This window comes from Chiloscyllium plagiosum, chromosome 9 (genome assembly GCF_004010195.1).
Source record: "Chiloscyllium plagiosum isolate BGI_BamShark_2017 chromosome 9, ASM401019v2, whole genome shotgun sequence".
NCBI classification, from domain to species: Eukaryota; Metazoa; Chordata; class Chondrichthyes; order Orectolobiformes; family Hemiscylliidae; genus Chiloscyllium; species Chiloscyllium plagiosum.
The window spans coordinates 105434431-105457688 of NC_057718.1; the positions used below are offsets into that span (position 1 = coordinate 105434431).

The 23258-nt window shown below is 39.5% G+C and overlaps 1 protein-coding gene across 5 annotated transcripts in view; it reads left to right on the forward strand.

Annotated features, from left to right (window-relative positions):
- LOC122553140 (WD repeat containing planar cell polarity effector) overlaps positions 1-23258 on the forward strand; it is a 134053-nt gene that overhangs the window by 107686 nt on the left and 3109 nt on the right. For all 5 annotated transcript variants that reach the window (XM_043696719.1, XM_043696716.1, XM_043696721.1 and 2 more), the window contains one exon: positions 12548-12704. In XM_043696719.1, the coding sequence (XP_043552654.1) occupies positions 12548-12704 (157 nt within the window). The remainder of the gene's footprint in view (positions 1-12547; positions 12705-23258) is intronic.

The window sequence follows — 23258 nt, forward strand, 5'->3', positions numbered from 1 at the left end:
GAAGTTAGTAGCAAAATAGCACTAAAACACCACTTCAACCAATCAATGGGCAGGATCCTGTTATGGCAGCAGAGATCTTGCAGCTGACTGGAGAGGCTGTGATAGAGACATGCTGCTACTTCTGGATGTTCGACCAAAGCACACCCCAGTCAGACTCTGGTGAGGTCATCAACAGGCCACCTGGAATTAAGATCCCAGGGGAGGCAGTCCCACATTTCGAGAGCAATTAAATGCTAGCAGTTCTTGCATTTGTACTGCTGGAAGAGCATCCCTGGAGTTCCAGAATCATGGCAAACCCAGGAACAAAATAAATGATTTGTTGATGTGAGGTGCAATGAATATAATAAATTGCCTTCTTAAAGCTTCTTACAGCAGAAGGCAGACCAAAGTTATAGCCTCAATGTGGACCAGCAAGCTGCTCGATTTAATATTACCTCATAGCTAGCACATTTGCATTATATCCAATGTCAATTCTGTGACCGTTGCAACCCTTAAGCCATCTGCCTGCCTGAACTTGCCACTGCTCCAGCTACTTTATTGTGAGATATCTGGTAAAGGCTGCAGTGTCCTTCTTTCAAAGCACTTATGCAATGTTCACTTCTCCAGTAGTTTCTTGATGCATCAAAATAAAGCATCTCCTTAAATTCAACAATATCAGTTTTGATTTTGAATTAGGATTGTTTCTAATTCAGTTCAACTAAATCGTAGATGGTTGGTAGATTCTTGACAAGCAAGTGGGTAAATGGTTGCCAGGAGTAGTTCAGTATTTAAAGTAATCAGAACTGCCATGATCATACTGAATACAGATGAGACTTCAAGGACTGAGTGGTCTACTTCTGCTCCTAATTTGTTTGTTTAATAAAGGATTTGCAGCTTATGTATAAATGAATGCTGGGGCTTCACTCTATCAATAATGGGAAGGAAATGGATTCACTTGCCATCACCCTCCCATTGCCCACCTAACATTACATCTTGGCCCTAATCACTATATTTATGACTTATCCATTTAATTTGAGGCAGCTATTTTGAATCAAACTATCTTCAGTATTCATGCTGAAAACTATTTAAGTGCTACTAGAGTTATCAAGAGAAGTATTTGCTCCCCTGTTTGGATTTTTGAAAGGGTTGAAAAAGTGATGACAGGAATGGTGAAACTTTTAATTTATGAGAAAAGGTGCACAGAATTTGTGAAAACTTACTGTCAGTACAGAAGATTGGGAAAGTCACAGTCACAGATGTAAAAATGCTGAAAGGCATTGATAATATGCATGTAAATACATTATTTAACTTCTGCAGTGAGAGTAGAACACAAGGAAGACTATCGAGATAATGAGCCTCAAGCAAGACATTTTAAAAAGTTTTACATGTGGTTATTTTCTTCCCTCAGTTTAAATAAGCTGGCAAAAGTTCATGATCATGAATTGAATATGATCTGATGTTTGCTTACTTGTATTTCCAATTGTTGATTTTTGTAATATATGTTTGGTAGTGGAATTTTTTTACATTGCTGGTCCATATCATTTCAGAGTTTAAAGTTTTACTTTCCCTGGTTTTGTAAAGGATTGAATTTCCAGACAGTTCCAGAAGGATCCGAATGAGTAATGTGTTCTATGAATTTTATTGGCTGCATGATACCAGGTATGTAGGCTGTTGACCACTAGTGTCAAGTAGCACATCCGTTCAGCTGTTCACAACAACCAAGATACTGATCATACCCAATCAGTATGATTGCACTTGCAAACCTCACAACATGCCTGCTGTTCGACATGACTCTGCAATTGGATTTGTTGGATAATCCTGAATCTGCAAGGAATTAAACTGATAATCAATTCAGATTTGTTAGTCAGGCTTGCAGTGTCATATACTTGTGTGTAGTAAAAAGCTGCATATATTGTTACATAGGACCCAGTTATTTGTAGACAGAAAGAAACTGTTCATCATTGCACCTGTTTCAATAGGAGACAGCTAATTACTTGTTCATTTCTCAGGGAAATGCCCAAATCAATCTGAGTCAACCTGCCTGGTTTAACATATAAATAAAGTCTGGCTGTTAGCTGTCAGTTAGCAGTAATGGGTGCATTCTTTATGACAACCCCTCTACCAATCAAAGTCTATTTTGCTAACCAACTCTCTTGTCATGCTGTATAAGTGCTGTTTTTTCCCCATGAATTTATATTCTTGTGAAGTGTGCTAAGGAGTGAAAGGTAAAAAAAAACTTTACCAAAAGGTGACTTTCTTTTAGGAATACTCAAGATTTATATTAATGAGTATGGGAATAGTTTGGGAAAATGGCATTGAGCAAGATGATTAGCCCTGATTTAGTATGGGCAAACAAGCTCAGGGGCTAGCTGCCCTATTCCTCCTATGTTCCTATCTCACTTTGGTTTTAATGCCACGATTGGATCATTCAGCTGCCCAGCTAAATATCTGACTGCTCTCAGCAGAACAGTAACATTGATCAATGGTCAGCAGGAAGATAATCCTGCAATGGTCCTTAAATTATCTCCCATCCTATCAGTTAACTAATAATACGTTCTTGAGTTGTTCACTATGTGATGATGCTTTGACTTTAAGAGGTGTACTTTGTACTTTTTTTAATGAAGAAAGGTTGAGACAGAGGTTCTGAGCTGTATGCTCAAAGCCAATAAACAGCTTGTGAGGCCTTGAGTTTTTTTTTAAAGTTGGAATAGAAGCAGCCTAAATGTGTGGGGTCACATTCCCACAGAAATAGGATTTTTAATTTTGCTTTCAGCAGTTGCTGGGGTCTTGAAGCTGGATGTGGAAGCTCTGATTCCTTTCTCTGGAACATTAGTACTGACTGACAGTTCAACAGCTAGGCTTTATTTCTCTTGCTGCTAGAATTGCGTATGAGACAATTGATTTTACTGAATTTGACTTTTCCAAAGGTGTGTTTATGGGATGTTAGTATATTGGAACAGTTAGTTAGTAATGTTAAGTGTTGAAATAAAGATACAGGTAAGCCCATTCTTTTATTTTTGTTTTGTCTGTATTTTAATTGTAGTGCAAAAATAAAATGTGTTTTGCTTAAAGTTGAGTAGTTTGACCAATCAAATTGCATCTGGAATGCAACACCTTTCACTTACCTTTAAAATAAGAAAAGGTTAAAGTCTAAGCTATCTTTTTAATATATATTGAGATTTGGTCTGGTTCATAACAACTACATTCACCTATTACTGTGTTAATAAGTACATGTGATAAGTTTATATGTTTTTGCTATATCAGAATTATATGGAGGAAAATTTGCATTTTTCACAATCTGATAATTTGATGCAAATGTCCACAAAAAGTTAGAATCTTTTGTGTTAGGAATAAAATTTTAAGAATTGAAAAGAATGGTATAAGATCATTGGAAGGTTGACTTTCAGTTGAAGGTCACTGTTTGAATTTCAGTCCCAGGATTCATTCTGGGGGGAGGATTTAATTATGGATTAATTCTAAAATTTCTACATATTCATCCTATCAATATCTGTGATTGTGCAGATTTGGTTTTATAGTAAAACCAGTAAACTTTCTCACTCAGCAGGGTCAGAAAATGTGTGTGTTGGGAGAATGAAATTTCAATTCTCTGGAGGCGATATAGAAATCCTATTGTGCCATAAATGAGATAAAAAAGATAACTACTGGTTGAAACTCCAGAAAGAACAGACTTGATTTCTGCTTTGTGCGCATTTTGTACTTCACGTTATATAGACATATTTGATATCCATGGTACTATCACTGTCATGCGGCGTCCACGGAATGCAAGTTATTAGAAAATATCTGTTTTGTGTTCAGCCGACTGCAATTCACAGTAACTCCAATTAACATAATTTTTAATTTATTATCCTTAATCGCAAAAGTAGACAGACAGAGCAAGTTATTCCTGAAGTGTTGATAGCAGTAGTTTATAATTAACCAATTTTGACCTGATATCTATTAGATTTCCTAAGGATAGAAATTAACATTCTTATTTATTAAAGAAAGATGTTCTGAGAGGTGGAGAAATTTCTTCACCCAGACAGTGGTAAGTTTGTGGAATTTGTGACCACAGAAAGCAGTTGAAGCCAAAACATTGTATGATTTCCAGAAGAAGTTGAATATAGCACTTGGAGCTAAAGGGATCGAAGGAGAGGGGTAAAGCAGGAATAGGCTATTTAATTGAATGATTTGATATGGTCATAACGAATGGGTCGAGCAGGCTCGAAGGGCCAAATGGCTATCTCCTGCTCCTACTTTCTATGTTTCAAACAACATCCAAGTGCCAGATGCCTGCCACAGATGCATCTGTCCATGAAGTGTCGGTAAGAGAGACCATCACACAATTCTTGTGGAGACAAAGTCCCACCATCACATTGAGAATACCATCCAGCATGTATGTGGTACTTTCACTGTACTAAATAGAATTAATTTTGAACAGATCTAGCAACTCAACACTAGGCATCCATAGATGCTGTGGGTCTGCAGCAGAATTGTAATCCGACAAAATCAACAACCTCATGACTTAGCATGTTCCCCACCCTACCATTGCCATCAAGCCAGGGGATCCATACTGGTTCATTGAAAAGGGAAGGAGCAGCACCAGGCATACTAAAAATGAGGTTTTGACCTGATGAAGCTATACATCGGAGCTAATTGCACACCAAACAGCATAAGCACCAAAAGGTAGACAAATCTAAGTGATGCCAGAACAGATTAGTTCTAAGTAAACACTGCAGTCCTGATATATCCTGTCAAAAATGGTGTGGACAACAAAACAGCTCAATGGAAGAGGAGGATCTCAAATTTATCCCATGCTCATAAGGGGGAGCATAATATTCAGTGCAAAACATAAGGCTGAATCACGAAACAATCTTCAGCCAGAAGTGCCAAGTGGGTGATCCAAAACAGCCTCCTCCAGAGGTCCCCAGCATCACAGTTTGTAATCAACTTGATTCACTTTCCATGATAACAAGAAATGCTTAAATCATAGAATCCATACGGTGTAGAAGCAGGCCATTTGGCCTATCAAATCCACCAACCCTCCGAACAGCATCCTGTCCAGATCCATCCCCTACCCTATCCCTGTAACCCTGCATTTCCCATGGATAATCCACCTAACCTGCGCATCTTTGGACTATGGGAGGAAACTGGAGCACACAGAGGAAACCCATCCAGACAAGGGGAGAATATGCAAATACCATAAGCTAGTGGCTCAGGTATGTCTTTTACACAAAACGTAGCCCAAATCCAGTGGTCACTTACTGCCTCTTCAGTCTACTCTCGATCATCAGTAAGATGATGGAAAATGTCATCAGTGCAGTTAAGCAGCACCTGCTCAGTGATGCCCAATTTGGGTTCTGCCAGGACCACTCAGCTCCTGACCTCATTACAGCATTGGTTTAAAAATGGACAAAAGAGCTGAATTCCAGAGATAAGGTGAAAGTGACTGACCTTGACATCAAGGCTGTATTTGACCTAATAAGGTATCAAGGAATCCTAACAAAACTGGGGTAAATGAGAATTGGGAAAACTCTCTGCTAGCTGCTGTTACATCTGGCACAAAGGAAGATTGCTGTGATTGTTGGAGGTCAATCATCTCAGCTACTGGAGATCTCTGCAGGAATTCTTCAGGGTACTGTCCTAGACCCAACCATCTTCTGTTGCTTCATTAATGACCTTTCCTACATCATAAGGTCAGAAGTGGGGATGTTCTCTGATGATTGCACAATGATCAGCACCATTTGTCATTCCTTGGATACTGAAGCAGTCCGTGTTCAAATACAGTGAGACCTGTACAATATCCAACCTTGGGCTGAATAGTTGCAAATAACATTTGCACCAAATATGTGCCAGCAAATTGACCATCTCCAACAAGGGAGAATCTAACCATTACCCCTTGACATTCAGTGGCATTACTATCACTGAATTACCCTACTAACAACATCCTGAGGGGTTACCATTGACTAGAATGTCAATTGGACTTGCCATATATAAAATGTGGCTAGACTTCCAAGGCACAAGTTAGAAGTGTGATGGAATACTCCCCACTTGCCTGGATGAGTGCAGCTCCAACAACACTCAAAGCTTGATATCATTCCAGGACAAAGCAGTCCACTTGATTTGTACCACATCCACAAGCATCCACTCCCTCCACCACTGATATTTGGTGCAGCAGTATATACTAACTACAGGATACACTGCAGAAATTACCCAAGGGCTCCTCTGGCAGCATCTTCCAAATTCATAACCTCTTTCATCTGGAAGAACAAGGGCATGAGATAGGGAGAATCACTCCTGCAAGTTCCCTCCTGAGCCACTCACCATCCTGACATTGAAATGTATCACTGTTCCTTCAGTGTTGTTGAATCAAAATACTGGAATTCCTTCCCTAAGGAATTTGTGGGTCTACCTACAGCACCATGGACTGTGGCGGTTCAAGAAGGCTGGCCTAGCCAACGATGACTACATCCCATGTGTGAAGAATAACATTTTTAAAATTCACAAATGCTGTTTGCAGGAAGAATCATTACATACCGATCAGGGATAGTCAAAGTAATTGGTTTATAATTTTTCTCAGATCAGAAATGTTTCCAAATATCTTCCTGGTCATATTCTGAGATCAGCTAACTCAGCACATTCAGACCTGGGACATTCATATTCTGCATAATGTGATATTACATTAAGAGGTACATTTATGCATCAGGATATAGGCTAATTCTTTTCACTTTTATTTTGAAAATGTACAATTGTATTTCCAAATTAACTTGATTGCATCAGCATTTTCTGATGTTTGTTTTTTTTTCCCTATAATGCATATGCTTAATGAATTTTCTATTCTCATTCAGTCGTTAAACTTTGACACTCCTTATTGCCTACCACATTTACCCACCAATTAACGGAACAACACAAAACAAAATTCTTCGGCATCACATATATGTAATTTTTATTTTTACTAATCTTAATTAATGTTTTCCTGTTTAATTATCTTCTGAATTCCTTTCAAAAATGTGTCATAAACCATATACATGTCAAAATAATTGTGCTTGAATTGTCTGCAGCAATATTGTAATTTACCTCACAATTTAGAAAAGCATCGCTGGGAACCCAGCTGGAAAAACATTGAACCTCTGTTGTTTGTTGTTCTGTGAGAGTTTGGTGGTTCTCAGATTGGTCACAGGATGGTGCTGTTTGTGGTGATGAAAATAGGGAGCTCTGAGAATCTTGTGCATTTCCTGCAATACAATTTGAAGTAGCTTTGACTCTCTCACCTTGTTTATTGCTGTTGCCCAATTGCACTTCTGGTTAAAGTGGATGTAAAACTGTACCTTAAGATGGGATTTCATGAATTTTCTCAAACCATGGCAGATAACTGAGTCCAGCGAGATTCCAAGCCCCTTTTGTAGATTAAGTACCATCAGTACAGTGAGTCATAACTAGTTTAACAGTGCTATAGACTGCCAGGAAACAATCATCAAAGTCAAAAAGCTCTGATTTGCTTCAAATAAAATGTAAGCCTCTAGCAATCTATGCTGACATAACTTCTTGTACTGCAGTTGTATTTCTGAATAATGTAGCACATTCCAAACAAGTGGGGGAGTATTAACATTGACAGAAACCTATGCCTAGGTTAATAGAAATTTGCATATTACATGTGGAGCCAGGTATGACATTATAAACATTTTAACAGCATTTAATTCACATATTTGCAGCGTGTTTATTTTAACTGTATGTGAGAGTCAGATATAGCACCACTAGATACAAACTGAAACTCCCAGTACTCTGCCATGTTTCAATACCATTGAGTCATATTCCTAGATCGTGGGCAGTTTTGTTTTATTCACCGATGTCTCCTAAGACCTGGTTTGAAACAGCCTGTTACAAAATTGATACTACATTTCAGATGGACCCCGTGTAACATTTATCTTGATTTACTTCACACCTAGACCGCAGAGTGACCCGTACATCATACCTGTGCAGCACACAAAGTGTTTTTTTAGTCCTTCCCCTTTAGACTGACCCCTGCCTTTTTTCCTAAAAGCACTTACTTCTTGCAGGGGTATGGTTTCCTTGGGATCAGGCACCCAATTGTATCAATTGTAAAAGTCCATTTGGAATGTGTTGGTCCTAGACATCGAGTGTCAACAGCATATTCCTACATACGAACATTACAGCTGAGTTAAATTGAATCCTCACTGTATGCCTAGCAAGAAGGGACTCTTGTAGTGCTTGATAGTGTCCCTAACTCTGAGCCATGAAACCCAAGTTCAAGAACGTCAGGCAGCATCCAGGGAACAGGAGATTCGACGTTTCGGGCACAGGCCCTTCTTCAGGAAGGGACTCTTGTAGTGCTTGATAGTGTCCCTAACTCTGAGCCATGAAACCCAAGTTCAAGAACCACCTGCTCCAGAGGTGTGTAAGAAACCTCTGACAGGTCGACTAGAAAATAAATACAACTGGCAGAGCAGTAGGGTCATTCAAAGGAAATAGAGGACAGGAACTTTGCCAAATTTTCCTTTTTCCCCCAGTCGTAGAGTCATAGAGATGTACAGCACGGAAACAGACCTTTCGGTCCAACCTATCCATGCCGACCAGATATTCCAACCCAGTGTAGTCCCACTTGCTAGCACCCGGTCCATATCCCTCCAAACCTTTCCTATTCAAATACCCCTCTAAATGCCTTTTAAATGTTACAATTCTACTAGCCTCCACCAGTTCCTCTGGCAGCTCATTTCATACACATATCACCCTCTGCGTGAAAAGGTTGCCCCTTAGGTCTCTTTTATATCTTTCCCCTTTCACCCTAAAACTATGCCATCTATTTCTGGACCTTTCCACTTTAGGGAAAAGACTTTGTCTATTTATCCTATCCATTCCCCTCATAATTTTGTAAACCCTCGTAAGGTCACCCCTCAGCCTCTGATGCTCCAGGGAAAACAGCCCTAGCCTGATCAGCCTCTCCCTATAGCTCAGATCTTCCAATGCTGGCAACATCCTTGTAAATCTTTTCTGAACCCTGACCAGAATTGCACGCAATATTCCAACAATGGCCTAACCAATGTCCTGTACAGCCACAACATGACCTCCCAACTCCTGTACTCTATGCTCTGACCAATAAAAGAAAGCATACCAAAAGCCTTTTTCACTATCTATCTACCTGCGACTCCACTTTCAAGGAGCTATGAAACTGCAGTCCAAGGTCTCTTTGTTCAGCACCACTCCCTAGGACCTTACCATTAAGTGTATATGTCCTGCTAATATTTGCTTTCCCAAAATGCAGCACCTCATATTTATCTAAATTAAACTCATATCTGCCACTCCTCAGCCCATTGGCCCATCTGACCAAGATCCTGTTGTAATCTGAGGTAACCTTCTTCGCTATCCACTCTACCTCCAATTTTGTATCATCAGCAAACTTACTAACTGTACCTCTTATGCTCACATCCAAATCATTTATGTAAATGATGAAAAGTAGTGGACCCAGCACTGATCCTTGTGGCACTCCACTGGTCACAGACCTCCAGTCTGAAAAACAACCCTCCACCACCACCCCCTGTCTTCTACCTTTTGAGCCAGTTCTGATCTAACCTTGCTAACCAGTCTCCCATGTGGAATCTTGTCGAATGCCTTACTGAAGTCCATATAGATCACATCTACCGCTCTGCCCTCATCAATTCTCTTTGTTACTTCTTCAAAAAACTCAATCAAGTTTGTGAGACATGATTTCCCACACCAAGCCATGTTGACTATCCCACAAAATTCCCTCCAACAACTTGCCCACCACCAACATCAGGCTCACTGGTCTATAATTCCCTATCTTATCCTTACCACCTTTCTTAAACAGTGGCAGCATGTTAGCCAACCTCCAGTCTTCTGGCACTTCACCTGTGACTATCAATGATACAAATATCTCAATTAGAGGCCCAGCAATCACTTCCCTAGCTTCCCACAAAGTTCTAGGGTACACCTGATCAGGTCCTGGGGATTTATTCACTTTTATGTGTTTCATCCAGCACTCCCTCCTCTGTAATATGGACATTTATTTAAGATGTCACCATCTATTTCTCTACATTCTATATCTTCCATGTCCTTTCCACAGTAACTACTGATGCAAAACACTCATTTAGTATCTCCCCCATCTCCTGCACATCCACACAAAGGCCACTTTGCTGATCTTTGAGGGGCCCTATTCTCTCCCTAGTTACCCTTTTGTCCTTGATATATTTGTAAAAATCCTTTGGATTCTCCTCAACTCTATTTACCAAAGTTATCTCATGTTCCCTTTTTGCCCTCCTAATTTCCCTCTTAAGTATACTCCTACTGCCTTTATACTCTTCTAAGGATTCACTTGATCTATCCTGTCTATACCTGACATATGCTTCCTTCATTTTCTTCATCAAACCCTCAATGTCTTTAGTCATCCAGCACTCCCTATACCTACCAGCCTTCCCTTTCACCCTGACAGGAATATCCTTTCTCTGGATTCTCATTATCTTATTTCTGAAGGCTTCCCATTTTCCAGCAGTCCCTTTACCTGCGAACATCTGTGCCCAATCAGCTTTTGAAAGTTTTTGCCTAATACCATCAAAATTGGCCTTTCTCCAATTTAGAACTCCAACTTTTAGATCTCGTCTATCCTTTTCAATCACTACTTTAAAACTAATGGAATTATGGTCGCTGGCCCCAAAGTGCTCCCCCACTCAGTCACCTGCCCTGCCTTATTTCCCAAGAGTAGGTCAAGTTTTGCACCTTCTCTAGTAGGTACATTCACATACTGAGTCAGAAACTTTCTTGTACGCACTTAACAAATTCCTCTCCATCTAAATCCTTAACACTATGGCAGTCCCAGTCTATGTTTGGAAAGTTAAAATCCCCTACCATAACCACCCTATTATTCTTACAGATAGCTGAGATCTCCTTACAAGTTTGTTTCTCAATTTCCCTCTGACTATTGGGGGGTCTATAATACACTCCCAATAAGGTGATCATCCCTTTCTTATTTCTCAGTTCCACCCAAATAACTTCCTGGATGTATTTCAGTATTATCCTCCCTCAGTACAGTTATAATGCTATCCCTTATGAAAAACTCCACTCCCCCTCCTCTTTTGCCTCCCTTTCTATCCTTCCTGTAGCATTGTATCCTGGAACATTAAGCTGCTAGTCTTGCCTATCCCTGAGCCATGTTTCTGTAATTGCTATGATATCCCAGTCCCATGTTCCTAACCTGAAGCCAATTTCTGTGGCTTCCACTACCTAACTCGATGCCACTGTTTTATAGCAGTTTGAACCTAGGAATTTTCTAGTTTGTACATCTCAGGTATTCCTATACAATAAGGATGGCAAGCACAAAATAAATATACCTCAATTATGGTATAATTCAAACATTTCGCAACATGCAAAGAGTTTACTTAACAAATATTTACAGTCATTTTCTTAAGGGGAATAGTGTAGTGTATATGGGACTGAAAATATCTTTAATGTTTCAATTTTACGACAGAAGACTTAATCATTTATTAATATTAATTCAAATCTGTATGATTTGTCCTTTGTTTTAAAATACTTCTTAAAAACCTGAAGGTAACAAAAATCTTAATTTTTATTAGAGATACAGTGAGAGAATGTTTGATCTGTTTACTTATGCTTAAATCTGTCAGGTATGTCAATATGAAGAATTAATCTATTGTTATATTACTACTATTGCTGGAAAGAAAAACATGTTACCAAAACTTTTCATTTTGCCCTCTTCAAGTTAAATGCAAGAATGCCAAATTTCAAATTACCACAACAGTTTATGCTACAGGAAATAAAGGGTGCTGATTTGGTAAGTCACCTCACATTGACCAAAATGTTGCCATTGCTAATTAGTGTCCGGTTGTCAACCAATCAGCAGACGTGTTTTTCCTGTAGTATATCCTTGCATTTGTACTAAGTGAAAAATGATTTTCCTTTCAACAATGTTCAAGTGATTGTAGCACTACTTATTAGTATTCTCACACTAAAATGCAATCAATTTAAGAGCATGATATAGTTCTGTAGTTAAAGAAAACTAAAAACTCATTATTTTAGAAAGCACTTTTAGTTATGATCTTTATCAGCCACTTTTAAAATATCTCCATTTGCTTAATTTAATCTAAATATTTTTAGTCCCAAACATCCTCTAACTTTGCCTTCAGTGCTCACAATGTGATTCCTCTATATATTTTTCAGCAGCACCTGCTGGTAGTCATTTAACAATTATCATTCACAGCTTGTCTAGCTCCATCTTTTGTTTCTGTACGTGTTCCATTGCCTTTGTATTTCACCTTCCACTATCATTATTTAATTTCATCTGCCTTCCACCCTATCATCAATCTTTTCTCACATTTGATTCCTCTTCCCTTTTCATTGCCTTTGTCTGAACTTGCTACATGTTTAAAACCAGGTATGGTTCTAATGTTTTCTATTAACCTGAGACATTATCTTGGTTTCACTCTCAACAGATGCTGTCTGGTCTTCTGAATAATTCCAATATTTTCTGTCTCTATTTGTGCTTTAAGTTAAACCTAAATTTTATTATTTTCTGTATTCATAGAAACTCTGGAGTGCTTACATGGAGGAGATCCTCTGATAGGAGACAAGGCAGCACTGCCCTCTGCATCATTTAAGAGCAGGAATCTTTCTTCAGGATCAAACAACTGCAGCAGCAACCATTCATTACAGTTTGGTGCACAGAACAATCCTACTGATAAGTAAGAAACATGACTGCATTATAGTGAGTGATAAGCTCTTCATCATGAAGCCTTTGCTTGAAACGTCAATTCTCCTGCTCCTCGGATGCTGCTTGATCTACTGTACTTTTCCAGCACAACACTCTTAACTCCGATCTCCAGTCCTCACTTTCTCCCTATAGTGTGTGATGCCAGTCCACCCATCCACTTTTCCAATTCTTAGAAAAATACAAAAATTCTAAAGCTACAGCTTGTCCAGGGTATTTTGATGATTTATTTTTGGAGTGCACTGAATATTTCTATCTCTGTTAGCTATCCCTGTGCCAAGGATGATTTGTTCTTGCAGATGGCTGGGTAGAAATGAAATATCAGTTTTGACTGTGGGTTTGTAGGTTCCCTATAATCCCTTTGTGAGTCTTACAGGCCCATCCACGATGAGGACATGTTAGAGATGGGGGTGGGGAATTTGTTGACTTGAGTATCTTCCTCTTTTTACCATCTCTCTCTGTTCTCTCTGACCGTCTGCTCTTGTTGATTAGAAACTCTTGATACTCTTTTTGATGATTTGCCATTTTGGCTATGATTGGGCATCTGCCTCCCTTGTATATTATAGAGTGGACCTCCATGGAAATTTTGAGATCATTTTTGAATCTTTGGTTCCCATGTGAACTGGCTCCCTGAACTAGCTTTGAGAGGAACTCCTGTTTGGGCATTCTTGTAAATGATATTCTGACTAGATGTTTGCTCCATCTCATCTAAAGGGTGATTATCATATCCTCTATACTTGACATGCCTGTGTCTTGTAGAATTCCCATCTGCTGTTTTGTCCTCCCACTTGATTTGAAAGGTCCTGCTAAAGCAGCATTGATGGTGTTGTCCTAGGACTTTGATATAGAATCTATAAAATATCCAAGCTTCAGCACAGTGGAGGAGTCTGCGGAGGACCAGATAACCTTTGAGTTTAGTGTCTGTCTGATTCTCAAAAACCTGTTCAAGTAAAGATCTGTGGCATACTTGCCTTCATTGGAAGGGCATTACGTATAAGGGTAGTTTGGTCATGTCACAGCTTTATAGAACTTTAGTTAGGGCACATTTGGAATATTGCATTCAGTTCTGGTCACCACACTACCAGAAGGAAGTGGATGCTTTGGAGACAGTGCAGAAAAGGTTTACCAGGTTATAGTCTGGTATGGGGGATTTTAGCTATGAAGAAAGGCTGGTTGGACTGGGTTTGTTTTCACTGAAACTCAGGAGGTTGAGGAACCTGATATAGGTTTGTAAGGTTGTGAATGGCATGGACAGATTGGAAATGATGAAACTTTTTCCCAAGGTAGAGGGCTCAGTTACTAGCAGACAAAGGTTCAAGGTTCTGGGGATGGGATGGTGTGGGGCAGGGCGGCAGTTTAAAAGAAATGAGAGAGGTACGTTTTTCACACACAGGGTGGTAAGTACCTGGAATGCGCTGCCAGGGAAGGTGGTGGAAGCAGACAGAATAGCAGTATTCAAGAAGCACCTGAACGAGTACATGGACAGGAAAGAATTAGAGGGATGCAGATCCTGTAAGTGAAGACAGTTTTAGCATGAAAGGGCAAAATGTAGTGGCACAGGCATGGATGGCTGAAGGGCCTGTTTCTGTCCTGTATTGTTCTTCGTACACAATTCACCATCGGCTGAGTTAGCACATTGGATCTCTTCATTCATATAAGCTTCTAGTTTCAAAGATAAGGGAAGTGAGGGACATTCTCCAACACTTAGGCATGAATCCCAATTGAAGGCATTGTGGTGTGAGTTAGCTCAGGACTTTCATCTTCCAATGCTCAGGGTAAGTCCCATGCTCTCAGATTTCAGCGAACTCAGCAATCTTATTGTAGTTCTTAAAGTGAGCACCAGCAGGTTCTTCATCCTCAACCTATTTGTAGCTCTGTTTACAGAAGTGTTAGTGTCCTGATTGTGGTCTTCAACTGGTTGAGGACAGAAAGTCCTGTCAGTGCAATAAGTTATTACCACACCTGAGGGAAACCTGCACTGCTACAAGGAAGATTGAGTATAGTGCTGGTGTAATGATGCACAATATGTGACATACAGAATGACATACAGAACAGGCTCAAGGGGCTGAATGGCCTATTCCTGTTCTGATGATGCCTATTTTAACTGGGAAAAGATCTGTGATGGAGCCATTGTACAGTATTGTTATTTATGTATTATCTATTAAGAACAGATGGTGCTTGTGAACTTTGGCATCCATATTGCAATTGCAGTTTCCTAGTGGTTGCTTGATTTGTTTGATCAAAGACTTTTGTGAAAAGAAAACAAAACGATGTACAAAGAAATGTTCTGTAGTCTGCATTTTTCCTGACATTGGTGTGCTTCTCAGGCTCTATCAATGCATCCTTCTAAGCTATCCACCCTCTAGTGTTTATCTAGTTTCCCTGTGAATGCATCCATGATATTTGTCTCAGTTTAGACTGAAAATGTTTGGCTATTTTAGCCTGAAGTAATCTCCTGACGTATGCAGCTCTGCTTGATATGCCTTGTTGGGCCTTCCATCCCTGTCTATAACAATGATTTGGAGATGCCGGTGTTGAACTGGGGTGTACAAAGTAAAAATCTCACAACACCAGGTTATAGTCCAACCAGTTTAATTGGAAGCACTAGCTTTCGGAGCGCCGCTCCTTCATCAGGTGGTTGTGGAGGGCACAATTGTAAGGCACAGAATTTACAGCAAAAGTTTACAGTGCGATGTAACTGAAATTATACATTGAAAAATACCTTGATTGTCTGTTGAGTCTTTCATCTATTCGAATACCATGATAGTTTCACTTCTTTCATGTGTAAATCACAAAACTTTTTTTAAAAAGTTGCATTCTCAGGTTAGCTGTAACAATGGGTGTTAGCTAGATAATATGTTGAAGGTGTTAGCCCCCGTGTTCTCTGTTTATGCCATGATGTTTAGATTGATTCTAATCTAAAAAGTGAGATAACAGAGTTTTACATGAATTCATGCAGTTTTTGAGCAAAGTACAATGTAACTCTGCAAGTACAAATTCATCCCACAAAAAACGTGTGTGTGTCTGTCTGTCTGGCTTGGGGGGTTGTGAGTGTGAGAGAGAGTGTACATGTACATGTGAGTGTAGAGTGTCATAAGTCTGTGAGGGGATGCGTGTGGGAGTGTGTGTTTGTGTCTGGGGTGGGGGATTGTGAGTGTCTGTGAGAGAGTGTATATGTGTGTGCGTGAGTATAGAGTGGTCTAAGTCTCTGAGAGGATGCATGTGAGAGTGTGGGAGTGTATGTGTCTGTAAGGATGTGTGTGAGTGTGTGCATGTCTGTGTATATGAGTGTCCGTGTGTGTGTTTAGGAGTACCTGGTGTGTGTATAGTGCAATGGTGGTCACCTGTAGTGTGACATGAACCCAAGGTCCCAGTTGAGGCCCACCCTATGGGTATGGAACTTAGTTAACAGCGTCTGCTCGGCCACGTTTTGCTGCTGCCTGTCCTGAAGTCCGCCTTGGAGGATGGTCACCCGAAGGTCCGAGGTTGAATGTCCTGGACCACTGAAGTGTTCTCTGACTGGGAGGGAACACTCCTGTCTGTTGTTTGTTATGCGGTGCCCATTCATCCTTTGCCATAGCCTTTGCTCAGTTTCCCCAATGTACCATGCCTCAGGGCATCCTTGCCTGCAATGTATAAGATAGACAATGTTGGCCTAGCCACATGAGTACCTGCCACGTACAAGGTGGGAGCTGTCCCCATGTGTAATGGTGGTATCCATGTCCACACTCTGACACGTCTTGCACGCCTACCGTGACAGGGTTGCATGGAGTTGTCCTGAAAGCCGGGCAGCTTGCTACGAACAATGATCTGTTTGAGGTTTGGCGGTTGTTTAAAGGCGAGCAGTGGAGGTGTGGGGAAGGTCTTGGCGAGGTGCTCATCCTCATTGATAATGTGTTGCAGGTCACAAAGAACACGGCATAGTTTTTCAGTTCCTGGGAAGTACTGAACAATGAAGGATACCCTGTCGGTTGCAGCACATATCTGTCTCCTGAGGAGGTCATTACGGTTCCTTGCTGTGGCACATCAGAATTGGCGGTTGATGAGTTGAGCATCATATCCCGTTCTTATGAGGGCATCCCTGAGTACTTCCAGGTGCCCATCACATTGTACTTTGCTCAAAAACTGCATGAATTCATGTAAAACTCTGTTATCTCACTTTTTAGATTAGAATCATGGCACAGACAGGGGGCCAACACCTTCAACATATTCTGGATTAGTGGTGCTGGAAGAGCACAGCAGTTCAGGCAGCATCCAAGCTCCTTGGATGCTGCCTGAACTGCTGTGCTCTTCCAACACTACTAATCCAGAATCTGGTTTCTAACATCTGCAGTCATTGTTTTTACCTTCAACATATTATCTAGCTATCACCCATTGTTACAGCTAACCTGAGAATGCAACTTTTTAAAAAAAGATTTACGATTTACACATGAAAGAAGTGAAACTATCATGGTATTCGAACAGATGAAAGACTCAACAGACAATCAAGGTATTTTTCAATGTATAATTTCAGTTACATCGCACTGTAAACTTTTGCTGTAAATTCTGTGCCTTACACTTGTGTCCTCCATAACCAACTGATGAAGGAGCGGCGCTCCGAAAGCTAGTGTGCTTCCATTTAAACTGGTTGGACTATAACCTGGTGTTGTGTGATTTTTAACTGTCTATAACAAGCCCAACTACACTGGTTAATTAATGCGCTGGTTTCATATAGTTCCATGGGCTATATGATTGGCCTCATCATCGATCTTGTAAGTAGGATTGGAGCTATTTGTTCATCATGCAAGCTTGATACTGAAATAGACATCCTGCAGGATTGTAGCCTCCCTGATCAGATCATTGCCCACTGTATATCATGCAAACCCATGAACGGACCAAGACTGCCTGCAATTTCAGGTTTCTGAGAAGTGCCCACTTTACCTCTGATTATTTTGGAAGGGTTAAGTGTCTCAAAAATGTGAAAAATGTGCAAAGCTAGCCATGTAAAACTTTGCTACTTTGCTACTTTGCAATAGCAACTATATTCGCCACTTATATAATTCTGCAATCACCCGGCCTGTACTGGCAAAACTCAGAATGTAGTGACTAAGTTAGATGTGATTTCTTGCTTGGAAAACACTTGCTAACCAATTCTAACTATGTTAAGGATTATTCTAGTACTCAATCCAACTCACAGTATAACTCACTTACATGAGCCATAGGCTGCATATGCTCACACACATGACCCATCCTTTGCAAATAAAGAACATAGGCACACATTACATCTTTTTCAACCAAACAGAAGCTTAATGCACAGCCATTCTCTGGTATATTCTCCATGGCAACACTCGACCAATCAGAGTTCACTTGCCCACCAATCAGCACCGACTTCTCATTTTTAATACAACTTGTTCCTTTTGAGGAAGGGTATTCTTGTGATCTATCCTGATGAGTGCAGGATGTAAATCTTTGACAGCAGTCCCTTTTTCAGCAATACCCAAGACCTGTACCACTAAGTAACAATTTGATTAGAATAGGTTCAAAAGTCTTCTGAGCCTGTCGAGTTGACCTGGCTAAACCCACTGTAATCAGTTCATAAAGAACCCTTTATGACACAAAAATGCTCAGTCAAATAGATCAGGATTCTACAGTATTCTTAAAGTGACTGATAGCTAGTGAACAGTTAAAATACATTCAAAAAAAAAAGCTGCTTTGTAAGATGGTTTAATGTTAATGCTGTGAATGAAAAGTCGCCTATGAACTAGAAGCATTTCAATTCAGAGTGAAGAGTATATAGTTAAACTGCTGTTCCAGTGATGGTGTTTCCTTTCTATACCTGTCATTCAAGATCTTCCTGAGGCTAGTATTCAAAAACATTTGAGCTTTTCTTTGCCTCTGCCTAAATGTAAATGATTGCATTTTTACAAGAATCACTCACTTGTTCAGAAATAGAGATTAATTAAAACCTGGATTGGACGTCACAGTATCTACTCCAGTCAGGTAATGGCTTATTTTAAGCATTTCCACAAGAACAATGCTGTAAATCCAGATTGAAAGTTTAAAATCTAGCCATATGTTTTGGCTGACAGCATCTAAATGTAAACAAATTCATCGGAGCCTGAAACCAGTACTACATATTGATCATGTTGTCAAAGTAGTCCAATTTTCACTTCAATTGAAATCAACTATAATTCAGCTGTTGCCATAATGGATGGTGACTCCGCAATGATGGCTTTATGCCCAGGCAGAGTTAAAGATCTATTTAATAGTTCTGTGTTAGCCTTGGTTCACTATGTCTGAATCAAAAAGTGTGGTGCTGGAAAAGAACAGCTGGTCAGGCAGCATCCAAGGAGCAAGAGAGTTGATGCTCTTCATCAGGAATGTGGAGGGGCCCAGGGATGCTGAGAGATAAATTGGAGAGTGAGGCTAGGGGAAGGTAGCGGGGAATGCAATAGATAGATGAAGGGTTGGGGTGATGGTGATAGGTCGGAGTGGAAGGTGGGAAGGAAGATGGATAGGTAGGATAGTTAAAGAGGGTTGGATCTGGGATAAGGTTGGGGGGAGGGGCGATGAGGAAACTGGTGAAATCGACATTGATCCCGTGTGGTTGGAGGGTCGCAAGCTGGAAAATGGGGTGTTTTTCCTCCAGGCATTGAGTAGCTAGAATTTGGCCATGAGGAGGCCCAGGGCTTGCATATCCTTGGTGGAGTGGAAACTACATTTGAGCCACACAGTAGAGGTTCAAGTCCTACTCAAGAAACCTGAGCAGAAAACTTAGGTTGACATTTCACCATGGTACTGAGAGAGTACTGCACCTATCGGATAAATGTTGACGATTAACATCATCTATACTGTTAATCTGTTCATTTACAAAGTATTATAAAGTATTTAGAGTACAGAAGTAAGCCCTCCAGCTTAACAGGCCCGTAGTGGTGTTACCCATCTTTACTGAATCCTATGAGCAGATCCTTCTATTCCTTTCCCCCTTGTGTGTTATTAAGCTTCCCCTTGATTGTTCCTTTGCTGTTCAACTGAACTGTGGTAGTGAATTCAATACTGTACCTGCTGTCTGTATAAATAAGTTTTTTTTTTCCTGAATACCCTATTGGAGTTATTAATGACTATCTTATATTTAGGGCCCAAGTTCTGGTTTTGCCCACTCTACTTTGGAACCAAAATCATATTAGATGCTAAACATTAACTCTGTTTCACTCTCCATAGGTACTGCTTTGCTGAGCTTCTCCAAACACTTTGTCTTTATTTCGATCTCTAGCATCTACAGTATTTTATTTTTATTTAACCCCAAGTCTTCCATTTTCTAGAGAAAAGAGCCCTATCGTGTCAATTTTATCCTGAAAGTTATGATCATTCAGTTCTGCTATCATTCTATTAAGATATTTTTGCATTTTCTCCAGTGCCTTAATATCCAGTTTTAGATGATGGAAACAGACTGGTTGTAGTAATCCATATCTAGATTGCAGATTTAATATAAGATTGCTTCTCTCTCCCTCTATAAATACTTTGATTATTAAAGCCATAAAAAGAACAATGTTAAATCACTTATTGATTTGTATATCTACATTATCCAATCCCTCTCTTTCTCTAGCCCGCTTAAGCATCTATTTTCCAAGGATATTATTCTTTCTGCAAAAGTGCAGACCCTCACATGTATCAAGATGGTTTTCCTTCATTTTGTCACATTCCTCCTTTGTATTAACTACACAATTCAATTCTGTGTCATTCACAAATTTTGAAGTTATGCTTTTAATTCCTGAATTTAAATCATTGATTTAATCATGACCAATGGCCTCAGTACCAGTCCCACGGATTGCCACTTCCCACCATTTCCTGTCTGAGTAACTACCTGTAGCCCCCATTCCATTTTTTAACCTCACTGTCCATTCAGTTACTGGTTCCTGATGTAACATGTTCTCATTTGATCATAAGTTTACTGTATCAAAGACTTTTTAAAAATTCAAATGTACAATTTTTTTATGCATCACTAACTTCTCAAAGGCATTTAGATATGATTAGTAATTGCTGACCTAACCAAAAATGTCCGCATACCAAGAGTATTTTTTATTAAAGTGACATAATAAATCTTTTTGTGCAACAAGTGGTTAAGCTTTGCAATCACTGCTTGAGGGTGGAGGCAATTTCAATTGAAGCATTCAAAAATAAATTATACTATTTCCTAATGAGGAAAAACGTGCTGAATTCTGGGCAGAAGCTGGGGGAATGGACTCGGTACTGGTGTAATGGGCCAAACAGCCTCTTTCTGTGCTGTGACAATTCTGTGATTCTGCAATCCATAATGGCAATTTGTCCATATGATAGTTTTCAGTCAGCAGGAAAAGCACAGTTCAAACAAAATACATCTCTTTTCAGACCAACCACATCTCAGAACATGAGATGAAGATGCTCTACTTTCTGAGGCAATTTGTAGCTAGGTGGGAACTGAAAATGCTCCAATCCAATGTCTTAAAGCTGCAGTTTATTTGCTGTGACTAGCAAAATTACTTATCAATAAGATAAATCTGATGCATACAGTACGTTTGCATTATGACAGCTTTTTCTGACATATAATGTTCTGTAAGTGTAATATCTTGTGAAATTGCAGTTTATTCATAGATTTAAATTGTTTTACAAAAGGTGAAGCTTTCAGAAGGATGACTGTAAAAGTATCAAAGCTCTGAAAAATGCAGATATATCTATCCTCTTCCTACCAAATTCAGTCAATTTGAAAGGGCCCATTGACAGAGAGGATGAATTAGCTTAAACTGGTTTAAAACACAAAGTAAGAAGGTTAAAGCAATTTGAATGTCAAAAAAAAGAAGTTTACAACACTGGGCAGTATTAGTAACAGTGTCTTAGAAAGCTGATCAAGATGCTACAGCAAAGATAATGGGGCTGTGAAGAAAACAATCCGTTTTTTTCAACCCCCAGCCTATCTGGCTTCAGGTGAAGTTTCATTGTCTCTTCTGCCTAGCGAATAAAGCTTATGGTGATGGAGCAGCAACATTTTTGAAGCTTCATTTGGCTGACGGAAAGCTGATGAAGAGCATAATCATTTCACAGTCAGAGGATAAATCATAGCAGCAGGTCCTAAGTTTCAGTTTACAGAAAGATTTGAACAACAAAAAGCAGCTTTATTGCTATCAGATCTTTATCATTTGTCAGCAGTCAGCCATTAAAACAAAGCTTGATATGAGTCAAGTTAATTGCGGTCATAAATGCAAAAAGGCATCAACATGTACTGCTCAGAATAAAAAGTGACAGCAAGGTTTAGGAATAGGCAGAAAAATGTATTTGTTTAATATCAGGAAGACCCAGATTTAGAAGTTATTGAGCTGTGTGTGGGATTTCTGTTTATGCTGTTATTTAAAAGTGTGAAGTATCTCTACATATCCATGATGAGACTACTTATATTGCTAAGTACTAATTCTAGATGTGTCTCATTCCATTAAATGATCCAAAGAAAAAGTTGGGAAAATTTCTGAAATTCGTCTGGATATGATTATCAGGTAGTTATGCCTAGAGGTCCCACTAGGCGTACTGTGTTTAATGACCTTAAAAAGCCTCATATTGCAGTGGGGAAGCTCGCTGCTCCATTATATTGGATTAAGCACAAGAAAAGGCAACCAGGGTATACATCTGGAACTGTGCATATTCAACTGATGAGTCCAATGTCTGTTTGAGGTCTTCTACAGTATAAGGTTGCCCTGTTCAGTAAAATCAGGTCTACGACTGGCCTAAGGCAGTCCTTGAAGGGATAATCTCCACCCTCCCAAATTCCAACTGCTCTTCATGTTTCCAGGTTTGTTAAGGGAGTCACAGAAGACCCATCCGTTTAGGCATGGGATCAACTCCTAGAATGCTCCAATTTCTAGAACTTTTTAAAAATTTTCCAAGCTGTATTTTATATCATCTAGTTAGAGCTGTAAAACTGCTGATTCTGAATAATCAGATCATTTAATAATCCAAAACGTTTCCTGTTTGAGCTTCAACCCATGCCAGGGATTTTAAATCTTTGACAATTTTTTTATCAAAATGTAAGTTGGATATTAACACCAGGATAATACTTTCTTGTGTTTTCTATTTTCACAACCTATTTTTATAATCAATGTCAATATTTCATGAATTTAAGGACTGCCATGTCAACTTAAAATTCACAGTTGATACTTTGGTACTTTCAATTTATAAATCATTTAAATTTCCTGGACACCAAACTGCACTTCAACGTGTTTCTGTACTGCTTTTTGAGTTTTCTTCATCTCTACAGTATTGGTTTAGCAAGGCACCCTATTCATCACTGTGAAGTCTGATGTTGAAGCAGAAATTATCTCAAAGATGGAGTGAAGTTTATTGTCCTTCACTGTTTGCATTCCAGTATCAGGACAATGCTTTATTAAACGTTTTTTAATATACATTCCATTCTTTTGTTAGATTGTAATAGATAAAACCTCAAACCATTCTTTTTGACAAAACTCTTGGCTACTTGAAAGATGAGAACCCAAGGCTAAAATGTAGAGTAACTGGCACCTATTCA